We start from the raw sequence: 14,095 nt of genomic DNA, 5'->3' as shown, positions 1-14,095 counted from the left end.
TTGCACTCAACTCCTCTGAGGAAATGTTGTTATTTGGTCAATATACTTTATTTAAGCAATCGATTACATTCTTGATCCACCAATTGGTTATTGAACCTCTTAAGAAAAAAGGTAGTTTATTGGAAAAAAATGTCTGCCAATACTCGCCGGAGCATCCAACTGCTCTTCGATAGGCCCTCTGAACCGGTGTTCACTATCAAAGGGCAAGAAAATGTGGTATTCGATGTTCCTCAGGCTTACTTGGTGAGTAAGGCAGATTTTTTAAATAAATGCTATAAAGTAATCTGTGCCAGCAAAATGGCAGACTAAAAGAATCAGCGCTAAGCAGGGTCTATTTAAAACATATATAAATGACAATGGTACACCAAAATGACACACTTCCCTGTACAAATGTCTGTCATTTTTTACGTAGTGTTCGTTTATCAACATTTTATTTACAAAAACTAATGCGTTTCAAACGACAAAATAGTACTGTAGTACATATATATACTGATTAGGAATGCACACACCTCACATATTTTTTATCTATCTAAATAAGTAGAGATGTTAATTTTTGTTTGTTCAAAATCCGAATTCTCCTTAAGATACTTTTTGATTGCTTTGAAATTAAGACACACATTTAATACAAATATAATGCGTGTTTATTTGCTCATTTCTTTTTTTTCTATTTAACTAGACAAAGCCACAGTAATGCGTGCCTGGGTACAGTTAGCATTATTTATTTTTATAATAATGGAAAGTTAATCACAGTTAGTTTTACTATAAAAATTACAGTTTTTTTCATATAAGTACATAAAGAAATGAAAAATCTGATCTACAATAAATTTATATAAATTGTGAATTTTTTTGACGTTATTTTAATTTTATTTATTAATTTTAAATGAAACAAATAACGGTAACAATGTGATTGTAATTGTTGACTAATTTTGGAAAAATATGTCTTGATTCCCTTTGTTATTATAATTCAAAGATCTGATTCTTATTCCAATTTATTTCTGTATTTGGTTTTAATTACTAATGAGAAATTTGGCTTATCCATAGAATTTTCTGCAAAGCCATTTTTAGGAACCACTGTCTTAGACTCCTTTTCATGATTTACAGGTAAAAATTCTCTGTTTGTACACTAAGGGCGTTTGTCCACTACACGGAATTACACAGGATTTTACCGTCCGGCACGTCACGTTGGCTTGGATTGGCTTGTGCTTTCGTCAATATTTTTTCGGATCGGTGCTCTTGATCGGTGCGTGAATACGTTGCGCGTAAATTCGATCACGTTAAACTGTCGTAGTCGCTTTCATTTTTCAAAACCGGACTGCCGGACGGTCAAATTCCGGATAGTGGACAATCGCCCTAAGGCACATGAATTTTTTTTATTAATCAATTTTGTTTTTTTCCAGACCGATCGGTACCAATCGATTGGAACTACATTGTCCAATCGCTTTGGGGAGACGGAAGAACATGTTTCAGTTACGGAAGTGCCCCAAGTTGATTTGTCAGTACCTATGCAAGTTGGGAGAGATGAGGGGTTCACCGTCTTTAATCCTCGTCACAGCAGATGTGCCAATGAACTCATAAACATTCTAATGAGTAAGATTTATGTTATTTTATTCAATAATTTATTAACTTTATAAAATTAAACAACTTTGTTTTAACCACTTTTTTTATTTATTATTAGTACACTTTAACCAAACCGGTTTCGACAAGAACCTTGTCATCATCACGGTTTATTAAATTCTAAAATATTAAAATACTTAAAAAAAACATTAAAGTACTCATAGTTAATTACATTTCCTTATCAAAAACTTCCACACACTCCGTACACCATATGAAAATATGATTTAAAAACTCCAAAAAGGTTATTTTTATAACAAAAAAAAGTTGAGTTTTATTGGTTAAAGTGTACTAATAATAATAATAAAAAAGTGGTTTAAACAAAGTTGTTTAATTTTATAAAGTTTATAAAATGTGCCACAAAATATCTGCGAAAAACATTCAATAAATAATCATTTGTTTTTCATCATTGATGTACTAATAATTCAAGTTTTACAATAATGTGCCCTGTCTAGGTTTTCCCAAGCTGAGGACACATTTTAAAATATATTTTTACCAAGTTAATAATCCATTTCACATCTACCCACCTCCATTATCCAATTATTATTAGCTGTTTTGTACAAAGTTTCATTATTTTATGACTTAATAGATAATGGAAGCAGGTTATACAGCTTTATTGAGTAATAATCAAAGTTCTTTGACCAAAAGTAGTATATGAATTAAATTAAAAATTATATATAATATCCCTGTCCCTGTCTACCTACGTAGTACAATGATCAACATGATTGGTTACCATGCTGGAAGTCCTGAGTTCAATTCCCAGGTGGGACAAAATAAATATCAGTAATATTTCACTGCAATATATGTTTAATATTACCCTGGACTAGAACCTGAAGCGTAAGACTGATCACCTTGGCTTCATGTAATTGACAATTAAGAAAGCACTGTTTCAATACGATACAGTGCCATATACACAATTAGATATGGATAAATGACAGATGGATAGTAAGTTTTAAAAGAAGAATAAAAAGTTGAAACAAATAAACTCTCAATGAAATGCAATGATAATATTTTCTAATGATAAAAAAATATTTCAATAATAAAGACATTTTTGTTATTTTTTATGAAGGTATTTTACTAAACAATTTTTCAAACTAGGATTTGTGATTTTTAACATAAAGAGGATTAAAAAAAAAGTGTTAATTTTAGTTTAATTATGGGGTCTTGTGATGATATTTGTCATTCAGTCTTCTTGATAATATTTGAAATCTTTTCTGTCCACATATAACACACAAAAACAATGTATACATACATCTTTCAAAAATGAATGCAATATAGATGTTGAATAATGGGCAGGATGGTAAATGTTACACAAGTGTAAAAAGTGATCACTTAAGTAAGCCAAATGGCAGTTCCCAAGCTTTAGGATGCTAGACTTGCATCTTGTTTCGTATAAACAACGATGGATGCTTTGTCTTAAGCTGAGAGAGATACTGATATATCATCCATAGGATGAATAAGCCAGCGTCTGATAATAATAATAAAATGTACAACTTTTACCCAATGTAAATTATAACATTTGAAATATTTACAATAGTTTGTTTTTCTACTTCAAAATTGATCCCGTAAAACGGGGCTACTTGAACTTTGATGTCCAGTACAAAAAAATATTTTGATCTGTATTTGGTCTATAATAATGAAAGTATCGACATGATTCATTGTTTCCCTGACAGGTGACATTTATTGACACAATACGTTCATTATTGTAGACCAAATACAGATTTAAATGACTTTTTTTGTACTGAACTCAAGTAACACATCAAAGTTCAAGTAACCGTGTTCTACGGTACTTTTTAAATTAATTTAACATATTTAATAATTTTAATACTAGTTTCCAAAATTTATTTTTGTATTGTATTTTAATTGTCTGATAATTATCTGATGATGTATTTTTATCCTACTGTTTGAGTAAATATTATCGATATTATTCTTAAAATAAATTTCTTGTGGTGGTATATCACAGGAAGTGTAAGTGGAAGTAATTTTTTTCAGAGACCACAACCATATTGCACTAATCACGATGTGGTCAAATTAATAATACATTTAAATGATTATATTGTAGGGTAATGCAACTAGGTAACTTCAGAATCCATGTTTTCACGTTGGCCAGTAAAAAATTAATTTCGTTTTGTGGTTAGCATATCGCTCACTCCTTCCAAGAACGTCATAAATCAAAAAACTTTTTTAAAGTTCAAAAATATAATACAACGTATTGAAAACAAATATCAAGCCACCTATTGAACTTTTTACTGTGCGACAAACAGATCTTTTTAGGTAAAACCTGAAGGTTTTTTCTCCATTTGAAAAATATTAGTTTATTTAAAAAAAAAAACTAAACAATACCTTTTCTTCAAAATGCAAAAACAACACTTTCTGCCCTGTAGCGGGTTTGTATCTCCCGTGTTAATGGGGAGTTCAGTTTACCATCATCTACCTTTGCACTTTCCTTCTTATTACTCTTGTTCATCATCTTGACTAAAAGTATTAAAAACAACGGAACAATATCTTAAAAACAATTGACAAAATATAATATTATGTCTTTCATATATTTAATGTGTTTTTATTGAATCATAGATTGTTCGGATCAAGAAAATCTTCTGTCAACCGCTCTTTTCTGCAAGGACCGCATAAATGCAGGCATGTTTAACTTCTGTCTCTCCGTCGCACTGATCCACAGGTAATAGTTTGAATTCACGTAAAACAAATAAAAAAATCATTACTGTACATCAGTGATATTTAACCCTGATCTGAATGTGAATTTTATTATAAAATGTTCTTCAAAAAGCTTTGTGTTCTCCTTCAAACAAATTGATTAATTAAACCATCCAATGATAGGTATGAGGTTGTTCCATATTCCCATCCCAACAAAAACTTCCTCATCCATGTTGAGATATCACTAAAAGTTTTGATATAAATAAACCAATGACATGATTTGACCATTCATTTATTTGTTTCAGAATGGACACTAAGGGAATCTCTGTCCCAACACTGGTGCAATCCTTCCCGGATCGTTTCATCGATTCTTCCGCATTCCAGAGGGCAAGAGAAGAAGCCGATCTGGTTCCACCTGAACTGAGGGTAAGTATCACACAGTGATATGTCCTGCACTTCAGTTGGTATACTTAATTAAATTAATACTAAAAGTTGAAAGTGGTTAATCACCCACTGTTTTATGCTAGGATAATTAAATAATAATCCAGCGTCTGATAGAATAAATAATTATGAGTTGTTGATTGCAGCACTGTTGCTCTTATCTATATGACAATAAATCAATCAGGGTTTGTTATTCTTTTCCTGCAGAGACCGATTGTCGTTCCCCGAGACTATACAGCTTCAGATTTGGATGAAGAGCACCGCGTTGCCTACTGGAGAGAGGACATCGGTCTCAACCTTCACCATTGGCATTGGCATCTTGTATACCCCTTCATGTCAACCAATCCAGCCGTAGTGAACAAGGATAGAAGGGGAGAACTCTTCTACTACATGCACGAACAAATCCAAGCCAGGTACTTTATTCAACTTCTTTGATTAATTAATTAATTTTTCATCATACTTCTTTCTTGGATCTTCCTCCAAAGTTATCCAGATAAAAATTCATGAGTGCTGCAGAGAGATAACATGATTTAAAGGCATGGCCTAGGTGACGTTGTCTAGGACAGAAGGACCTACAACCTGAGGACGAGGAGATCTGACCCCAGCTGTCTATAAAGACAATAAGCTGGGATGTAGCCAGGAAGAAGATTTTTCTTTCTGAGCTGTCTCTCCACTGCTGGGTGTAGGCCTCTTCTAATTTTTTCCAGACTATCGTTTGGGCTTTTTCGATCCACTTACTACCAATGACGGGGACAATATCATCGTATTATTTTTTGACATCTCAACATCGATGAAGAAGAATATTGAAGTCTGGGCATTTACAAGGCTTAGGACCGTCATAAGCTTGTTTAATTGATGGCTTTACGTGTAACATTCACCAATTCTACCCATGATTGACAACCACACAAAAATGTGTTTTTTTTTCCCAAATCTTATATACTTCTACCACTTCTCTCTACACATTTAACAGTTCTAATTATTTATACGTACTTTATGTCATGTTTATTTTGGATGATGATATATTGTGTATTTTTCAGATATAACTTTGAACGTTTGGCAAATAACTTGGCCCGTGTCAAACCATTAAACTTCAGGGAACCAATCAAGGAAGGATACTTCCCCAAACTTGATTCTCTTATCGCTTCAAGGTATTTATTAAACAATTCTAACTACCTTGCCTTCATGTAATTTACAGTCAGTAAAGTCAGGTCACCAGTAAACCACCCTAACAAGTCTGTAATTTTAAATAATTTTAAAATAACCTTTTTATCAGAATGATTATATGAGTGATCATAATATATATTAAAATATTCAAACTTAACATATTATTATTTTATAACATCTTATCATAATATATGTCGCCTACTTTCAAAATCCGCACGATCCATGTAAGTCGATTTTCCAAAAAATGCAACGTTGCTTTTTTGCAGTGCACTGTATACTTCTTGCTCTCTACAAAAGATTATCTATGACCTTTCTTATATTTTAGAGGATGGACTCCCCGTCAAGATAACATGGTAATCCAGGATCTGCGGAGGGATGTCGATGAGATTGTGGCCACACTTGATGAATTTGAAACATCCATCAAGAGGCTTTACGACGCGATTAATCTCGGCAGCATGATGGGGGTATATATATTTTTTTTACATATATCTTTCTTTTAAATTGGATCAATGCAGTATTTACTTCATAATTTAAATAAATGAAGACTTGGTTATTTAGTCCCGAGCTCTTGACCAATGTAAGGAGCAGAATATATTTGATGGGATACAGATGATGCAAGTGACAACGAGGGTCATTTCTGTTACATAGTAAAGAAAATAGAGGAGGAATAGTAGATAGGAAAACAAGAAGTTCCAAAAATTAATCCAATATTTATGTATAGTTCAATAATAGGTAGAATGGTCAACGATACAGAGGTGTATAAAGCGATCAAATAAGCCAGCCAAACGCCAGGAGCTACTGTTTTTGCCTAGAATTTTCACTCATGAATTATATGAAATTATAGTAACTTTAAACATAAAGAGTGAATCCACTCACGAGTAGGCATAGGCTATGAAGCTTAAAAACTTGAAGCCTGAGTAGGGTCATGATAAGCGGTATTGCATAAGCCGTAGCTAGATTTCAGTCACTTGGACGTTAGGTAATTAAAAAAAAAACAAATTCTATTTTTTTTCATATAAAACAATAGATGTTTTATCTCAAGTTGAGACACCTTTAGTAATTATATTTTTATTAATATAGATGAACCCATTGCACTGGATTTTTTTTCTTTCTTTCTTTTCTTTCTTTCTTTGCACTTGATTTTTCCTTTGCACTGGATTCCTCCAACTCAGTCAAATTCTGAAACTTATTACTTTTTTATTGTACTTGTTTGATTCAGGTTTCATTATATTGAAAAGTTAAAAACCAATTTATGAAAAGTATTGAGAATTAAAGATTTATTTTCTTGGTGCCATAGTGGCAGAACTTGTTTAGTTTACCAAACCTTTATGGCGGCTTAGTGCTGCAGTGCTTAGGGTTAGTTTTACTGATTAAATATGTTTAAAAAATGTATAATGGGTTCACTGTAATTTCAGACCAATGGGGAATTGATACCTCTGACTGAGGAAACGGGCATTGATGTTCTTGGTAACTTAATAGAGGCCTCAACTCTCAGCATGAATCCTTCCTACTATGGGAACTTCCATAACCTCGGACATCTGTTCATCGGATATGTGCACGATCCTGAGAACAAATACTTGGTAAGTCAAACTAATCAAATCATATTTCACTATTTATTTATTGCAAAGTACTATTTACTACTTGCTTATCCATATCCACTGTCTATGGAGTCCACAAACTGCTTAAATATCTTCTTCTTCTTCATCTTCTTCTTGGTGTAGGACTTGTGGCCTGTTTTTAAGAGGGATTACCCTCCTGCAATGTCGATTCCCAGCAGTCAATCCATCTCTTTTTGTAGTCTGCCCGGTATTCTTAATTCTTTGATTAAATACTCTTCATATTACAACCTATGAAAGTCAAATAACTATATACTAAAATTATCCCTACTTATACATTTGATAATAACTCTCACATATAACACAAGAAAGCCTCTCACAGCAATGTCCGCAAACACAATTAACACACTTTATGGTAACATACACAGAAACATATCAAACAAAATCTAATACATACCTCTTTTGGTCAAAAGAACTTTGATGATTATGCAGTAAAGTTGTACAAACTACTTTCATTATCTATAAAGTCATAATTAGAAACTAAATATAAAAATGCTTTTCATAAGTGGAAAATGGAATTGGGCTGATCTGAAATACAATAGATCTCATCATTCAGCCATATTGTATGCATAAAGAATTTTCTTACATTACAAAATTAAAATATGCCCTCGGCTCGGGAAAACTCAGTGTGGGCACATTATTATAATTTGTTGTTTGTAATTATGTATATGATGAAATAAATAAACCTCAATGCAGTATTTCTGGAAATGTAGAAGAAGGTATGTAGCGTTTGCCTGCATATACCCTAACCTAGCTCTGGATATATATGTTACATGACATGGGTATACAGGCAAAAAATGTTAACTCAAAAATGTGCAATTTTGACTTAATGGTGCATATTATAAAATTTTTCAACGTTCTATAAACTGGCAAAATACACTAAGTAGTTTGAAATATCATATACATGTATATATGTGGTTTTAAAAGTTAATTCAACTTTAAGTTTAATAGCAGGTATTTTATTCAGGCTAAAAGCATGAAAGAACAGGGATTATTCAAACAGGGAATTTGAGTTAATGTTTTTCGCCAGTTTACCCGATATATGATCTTTTAAAGCATATTTAAAATAAATTTCACCACAATTCCTGCAGTCAATCTGCAGGAGCATGTTACGGACTGCACGTCGTTTGTTTCAAGCTCCGTATTAAAACATGCCATGAAATTTGTTAGACCACAGAATTAATTAGGACTGACTTCCTAATTTCTTTAATCTTTTCATAGGAGCGTCCCGGAGTGATGGCAGATCCCGCTACAGATTTAAGGGATCCCGTTTTCTTCAGGCTGCATGCGTTCGTAGACAGAATGTTCCAAGCATACAAAGGAACTCTGCCACGTTACTCAACAACTGTGGTAAATATATTTTCTGACTGGTTTAATAACAACTTTTCTTAAATTATAAACAAAACACTTGTTATTTTACATTTTGAGTATATATTATATGTTGTTATGACTCCTTTATGAATCTACAGATGCTTCCATTTAAACCCATATAACGGGTTTAAATGTAAACAGTTTATATTTAAACTTGTTCATATTCATAATTATATACATATAGTGAAGACCTAAACAATGAAATTGGTACACAATATTGATATAAAAACATTAAATATATAATTCCTTCTTTTCTGACCTTGAAATGATGCCGGCGCGGAAGGTAAAAATACCCTTCCCGTCCTTAAGCATCAATCGACCGAACGGGTAGTAATACCTTTCCCGTCTAAAATGTGTTAATTATAACAAAGGTATTTAGTAAGTTATATTTCACATTTTTTTTAAACATCAAATATTTTATTTATCAAATGTAATGTAATGTTTTTTTAGCTTTCCAATCCGAACATAAACCTGACATCGATAGAAATGACTCCCGAAGGCGGACAACCCAACCAGCTGGAGACATATTGGATGCAGAGTGACCTTGATCTCTCCCGAGGTCTGGACTTCGTAAGAGGAGGCGAAGTCTTTGTTAGAACCTCTCACTTGACGCACACTCCCTTCACATACAGGTACTCCTATACTCGTATATCCGTTAGACATGAATAATATAAATAAACTAGATAAATTAGACATGGAGACAAACTATGGATGTTTCTTTTAGATCATACATATGGTTGATAATGGTTTTAGGGAATATACTGTGAAGTGTTTACTGTTCAACATCATATTGATATTTATTCCACCACACACTGGTCAATTATTTGACTATCCTGTCATATAACATTCGATGATAAGCCACTTTCAACTTCTTCTTTTTCTAGATCCTAAGGATCTATTTGTGCCTCTGCTTGTAGCTCTTGGGATGTTGACTGTCTTTCCAGCTGTCTTTCCACCTTTTCGGAGGTCTGGCTGGGGGTCTGCGTCCTTCAGGGATTACTTGAAGGGCGATACAAAGGAAGTCTGTCAATCTGACATTCTGTTTACATGATCATTCCAGTATCCCCTCCGTTGCCGTCCCCACCTCACGATATCCTCCGTCTTACACATGCTCCGGATATCGGTATTTCTTACTCGGTCTTGCAATGTGTTTCCGGTTATGGATCTGAGAGTCTTCATCTCGGAGGTTCGAAGTTGAGATTTTGTTCTAGAAGTATCCGCTCTTGCCTCAATCAAAGTGGCTATTAGTCGAACACATGTTTTGTATATTTTCATTTTACTTTCTATTCTCATGTGTTTGAATTGGTTCCATTCCAGAATACAAGTGAACAATTCTGGTCCAGCTAAGATGGGAACAGTTCGTATATTCATCGCGCCCAAGAATGATGAACGCGGCCTTCCGTGGAGCTTCCGGGACCACCGACTGATGTTCATTGAGATGGATAAATTCTTCACAACAAGTAAGTTGAAAATTTAAGGCATTTACAAAAATGGCTGTCAATAATCACATACATTACATAATGCAAAACCAAATGGAGTTCATTTTTCAAATGGAGAAAAAATCTTCAGGTTTTACCTAAAAAGATCTGTTGCATAGTAAAAAGTTCAATAAATGGCTTAATATTTATTTTTAATACATTTTATTATATTTTCAAACATTAAAAACATTCTCCTGAGGAATCAAGTTTTTTGATTTATGAAGGAGCGAGCGAATTGTTATTTTATTCTTTTTCCACCAAGAAATGTCAGTACAAAACTTAAATCCATATGTATGTAAGTTATAAATATTTATGTAAAAACATGAAGAAGAAACCATAAGATTATTATCTTTTTTATTTGAACAGTTCAGCCGGGTAACAGCACCATCACTCGTCGGTCGGACGAATCCTCCGTGACTATTCCGTGGGAGAGAACGTTCCGGAGTCTGGAGATCGGGAGAGAAGGAACGAGTGAAGACTCCTTCAACTTCTGCGGCTGTGGCTGGCCGCAGCATGTCCTGCTTCCGCGCGGGACCGCCACAGGAATGCCTTGCGTCCTCTTCGTCATGATCTCTAACTACAACAATGATAGGGTAAATATACTATAAATATAAGTATACGTTCATTAATTGATTCGGCAGTCACTTTGTGGTAAAATCTATCCATTTTTAATTAATTTTTTACTTATTAAATACCACTTTTTCTTAAAATCCACTGTGACATGTGTTTCGATGCATTCCGCATCATTTTCATACATACGGTCTTGAAAATAATGAGGAATGCATCGAAACACGTGTCACAGTAGATTTTAAGAAATAATGGTATTTACTAAGTAAAACATTAATTAAAAATGTAAATATAAGCATAACAAACATGGGATGTAATTTTACACTTCCCATTATATATGCTAGTTATCTTCCTTCCACATTTTGCATCAACAATAAGTTTTTTTTTATTATAATTTCACTTGTTAAATACTACTATTATTTGACATCTATTGTATCGATGCATTGCACATAATTTTTTAAACACCGATTTTGACGCAAAATGTCTAACCCTCTTCTAGCGGAACGGAAGGCCTGTTGATGACAGTCCGGCTTTTCCTTAGGAGTTTTACATGGTTTTCTCCCAGCAATGAGCAAATGCTGAGAAATCATTGATTTGGCCAAACTAGATTATCCCTCCTGTTCCCAACACATAAAATAAAACAAACTAAAATCCTCTTAATGATCCATAAACCTTTTACACAGTAAGCAAGGTAAATAATAAATGCAACACCCATCTAAAAGAATAAATCAAATAATGAAAAAACAACCCTAACTTGCAACCTAACAAAAAATCCTAACCACACCACAAAAAAAGCCAGCAATGCAATGTACCATCCACAGGCGCCGTGGTGTAGTTAGGTAGACGGTCGACTGCGAAACTGCCAATGCGGGTTAGATTCCTGCCAAACACAAAATAAAATTAAAATATATTTATTTTCCGTTGGTCTGGGAGTTTGTGACATATTTCTCACAATTACCTTCCTATCCTTACTTTCCTACCTGCAGACAAGCCTCTAAAAATAGAGACTTTGCGGGTTGTTCCTTACAACAACAAATAAAAACACCCTTATGATTTTATTTGTGGATGGTTATGTTATGATGTAACCTTTAATCAAACATCTTCAGCAATGCAACAATGGTGCAAAGGGCACTGCATCATATAAACGCAGTGTTATCATGATCGTTAACACATTAAGGAAAGGTGATCAGCCCTCCGCTTTATAAAAAATAATAATTTATAAATCACATGTACAACGTCCGATCCATCAGTCCTACTAGATACGCACTGATGAGATCCAAGGGATGACACAATGCCAAATGTACAGATAAAACATGTAAACTTATCAAATCTTTCAAAATTCTCATCACACTTCACCTTCTCAGGTTGAACAATCATTGGATGGTGTATGCGCCGATGCAGCCAGCTATTGCGGGATCAAGGACAAGCTGTACCCTGACCGCAGATCCATGGGATTCCCCTTCGACCGCCTTCCGCGACCCAACGTAGAGACCATGGAGGAGTTCCTGACTCCCAACATGATGGTGCAAGACATCACAATCCGCTTCTCCGAGAGGACTGTGCAGAACCCACGAAACAGACCGAATCCACAATAAACTATACGTCCTCTGCATTTTTCCACTACAAAAAAATTTTTACTCCATGTATTTTATTTATTGTTTTAGCATTCACTTTGTGGTAAGACATGATGAAATTGTAAAACATAAAACACTTGTTTTTTACCACTTGAGTTTATTTTATTATAACGACTAGTTTCGAAAGCTATGCTTCCATCTTTAGGTCTAAATTTAAACTGATATTAAAAAAAAAAACAATTAACTAAAGAAATATTTGTGGTTTTATTATTTACAAAAAATTCTTCAATTTCAAACTATTTCTGTGAGCCTAAGCGGCTCATTATTAGAAATAGGTATCAAATTGTGGTAGAGTGGGTTCGAACCGAGGAACTCTGACTCAGGAGTCCGCGACACTAACCACGGGACCTCAACCCGACACATATATGTTTTTTATATTTAGACTTGAAGATGGAAGCATAACTTCCGAAACTAGTCGTTATAATAAAATAAACTCAAGTGGTAAAAAACAAGTGTTTTTCTTTTACAATTTCACCATGTATTTTCATGATATGATGCTCATTGCATTATAACTACATGTTTAAGACAAACATATTTTTTAATTTTATTATTCTTTCATTAAAATTAAATCAAAATTACATTGATTGCTTTTCATTAATTGATCAGTTACGTTAATTGGTTTAAAAAATATATGTTTAAGCAAAGTCTCTAGAGCTTGAGAATTTGTTATGTGAATAGTGATTTTTATTTGACATTTCAACAAATATAAAGAAGGATATGGAAGTCCGGGTTTGTACCCAGACTTCCCATGTAAATACAGGGCTTATGACCTGTCATAGACGCGTTAACCAGATTTATGCTTCAGTATTTATAGATTTGTCCGCCTCCGTAGTGCAATGGTCAGTACGCTCGGCTACCGTTCTGGAGGTCCCGGATTCGATTACCAAGGGGGGTAAAATAAATAAAAGTGATTTTTTCACTGTAATATTTATTCAATATTACCATGGACTGGTACCTGAAGCAAAAGGCTGATCACCTTTCCTTCATGTGTAAACGATCAAGATAACACTGCGTTTATATGACACAGTGCCCTATGCACCATTGGGGTGCGGATAAGGGTTAAAAATAAAATAAATTTATAGATTTTATGACAGGTCATAAAATCTGTAATTACGCTGACTTCCATATTCTTCTTCATCTATGTTGAGATGTCAAAAATATAAATAAACTCCTAAGTGGAAAAAACCCAGGTTTGTTCAATTCTTAAGGAAGATCATCTTGCCTTCATAAAATTAGCAATCACTTACATTGCTTCAATTTAATGCAGTGCCCTATGCACCATTGGGTATGGACGAGGGTAAGAAGATGATATTTAACTCGAGAAAATGTGTTCCTAGTGAGTTTAAGGTTTAGGTTGGAATCCTTATGCTTAAGGATTTTATATATGCATAGTATGTATGGATAAGATGGATGAAGATAAAAATACGCATTTGCGCCTGATAACGGCAATCTTACTAACGTAAGTGTTGAGCAAATTGAAAATAGGCAAGGAGTTTTGGCAAATTTTCGGTTTATGCATATTTTATCTTAAACTATTGTAGATTCCTTCTTTTGTATAATA

General features: G+C 33.7%; 1 protein-coding gene across 1 annotated transcript; it reads left to right on the top strand.

Moving 5' to 3' along the window:
• The first annotated feature begins 44 nt into the window (after positions 1 to 44).
• On the top strand, positions 45 to 13,114 carry LOC148307718 (phenoloxidase 2-like). Its single transcript, XM_088262920.1, has 13 exons — positions 45 to 243; positions 1,398 to 1,587; positions 4,186 to 4,288; positions 4,569 to 4,689; positions 4,912 to 5,117; positions 5,742 to 5,852; positions 6,194 to 6,332; positions 7,284 to 7,448; positions 8,706 to 8,834; positions 9,306 to 9,487; positions 10,173 to 10,315; positions 10,700 to 10,926; positions 12,265 to 13,114. The coding sequence occupies exons 1-13, from the start codon at positions 130 to 132 to the stop codon at positions 12,493 to 12,495; spliced, it is 2,061 nt and encodes a 686-aa protein (XP_088119046.1). The 5' UTR covers positions 45 to 129; the 3' UTR covers positions 12,496 to 13,114.
• Positions 13,115 to 14,095: the final 981 nt, after the last annotated feature.

The sequence above is a fragment of the Brachycentrus maculatus genome, unplaced genomic scaffold, assembly GCF_059751285.1.
Source record: "Brachycentrus maculatus isolate JH-2025_06_01 unplaced genomic scaffold, ASM5975128v1 h1tg000192l, whole genome shotgun sequence".
In the NCBI taxonomy this organism is placed as follows: Eukaryota; Metazoa; Arthropoda; class Insecta; order Trichoptera; family Brachycentridae; genus Brachycentrus; species Brachycentrus maculatus.
This window is presented reverse-complemented; position numbering and strand designations above follow the sequence as displayed.

What these genes read in the sequence shown, in the direction of transcription:
- LOC148307718 (XM_088262920.1), top strand. Translation starts at nt 130, where the DNA reads ATGTCTGCCAATACTCGCCGGAGCATCCAACTGCTCTTCGATAGGCCC. An exon ending in CACGTTACTCAACAACTGTG is followed by an intron (nt 8,835 to 9,305) that starts GTAAATATATTT and finishes ATGTTTTTTTAG; the next exon opens with CTTTCCAATCCGAACATAAA. An exon ending in CACACTCCCTTCACATACAG is followed by an intron (nt 9,488 to 10,172) that starts GTACTCCTATAC and finishes GTTCCATTCCAG; the next exon opens with AATACAAGTGAACAATTCTG.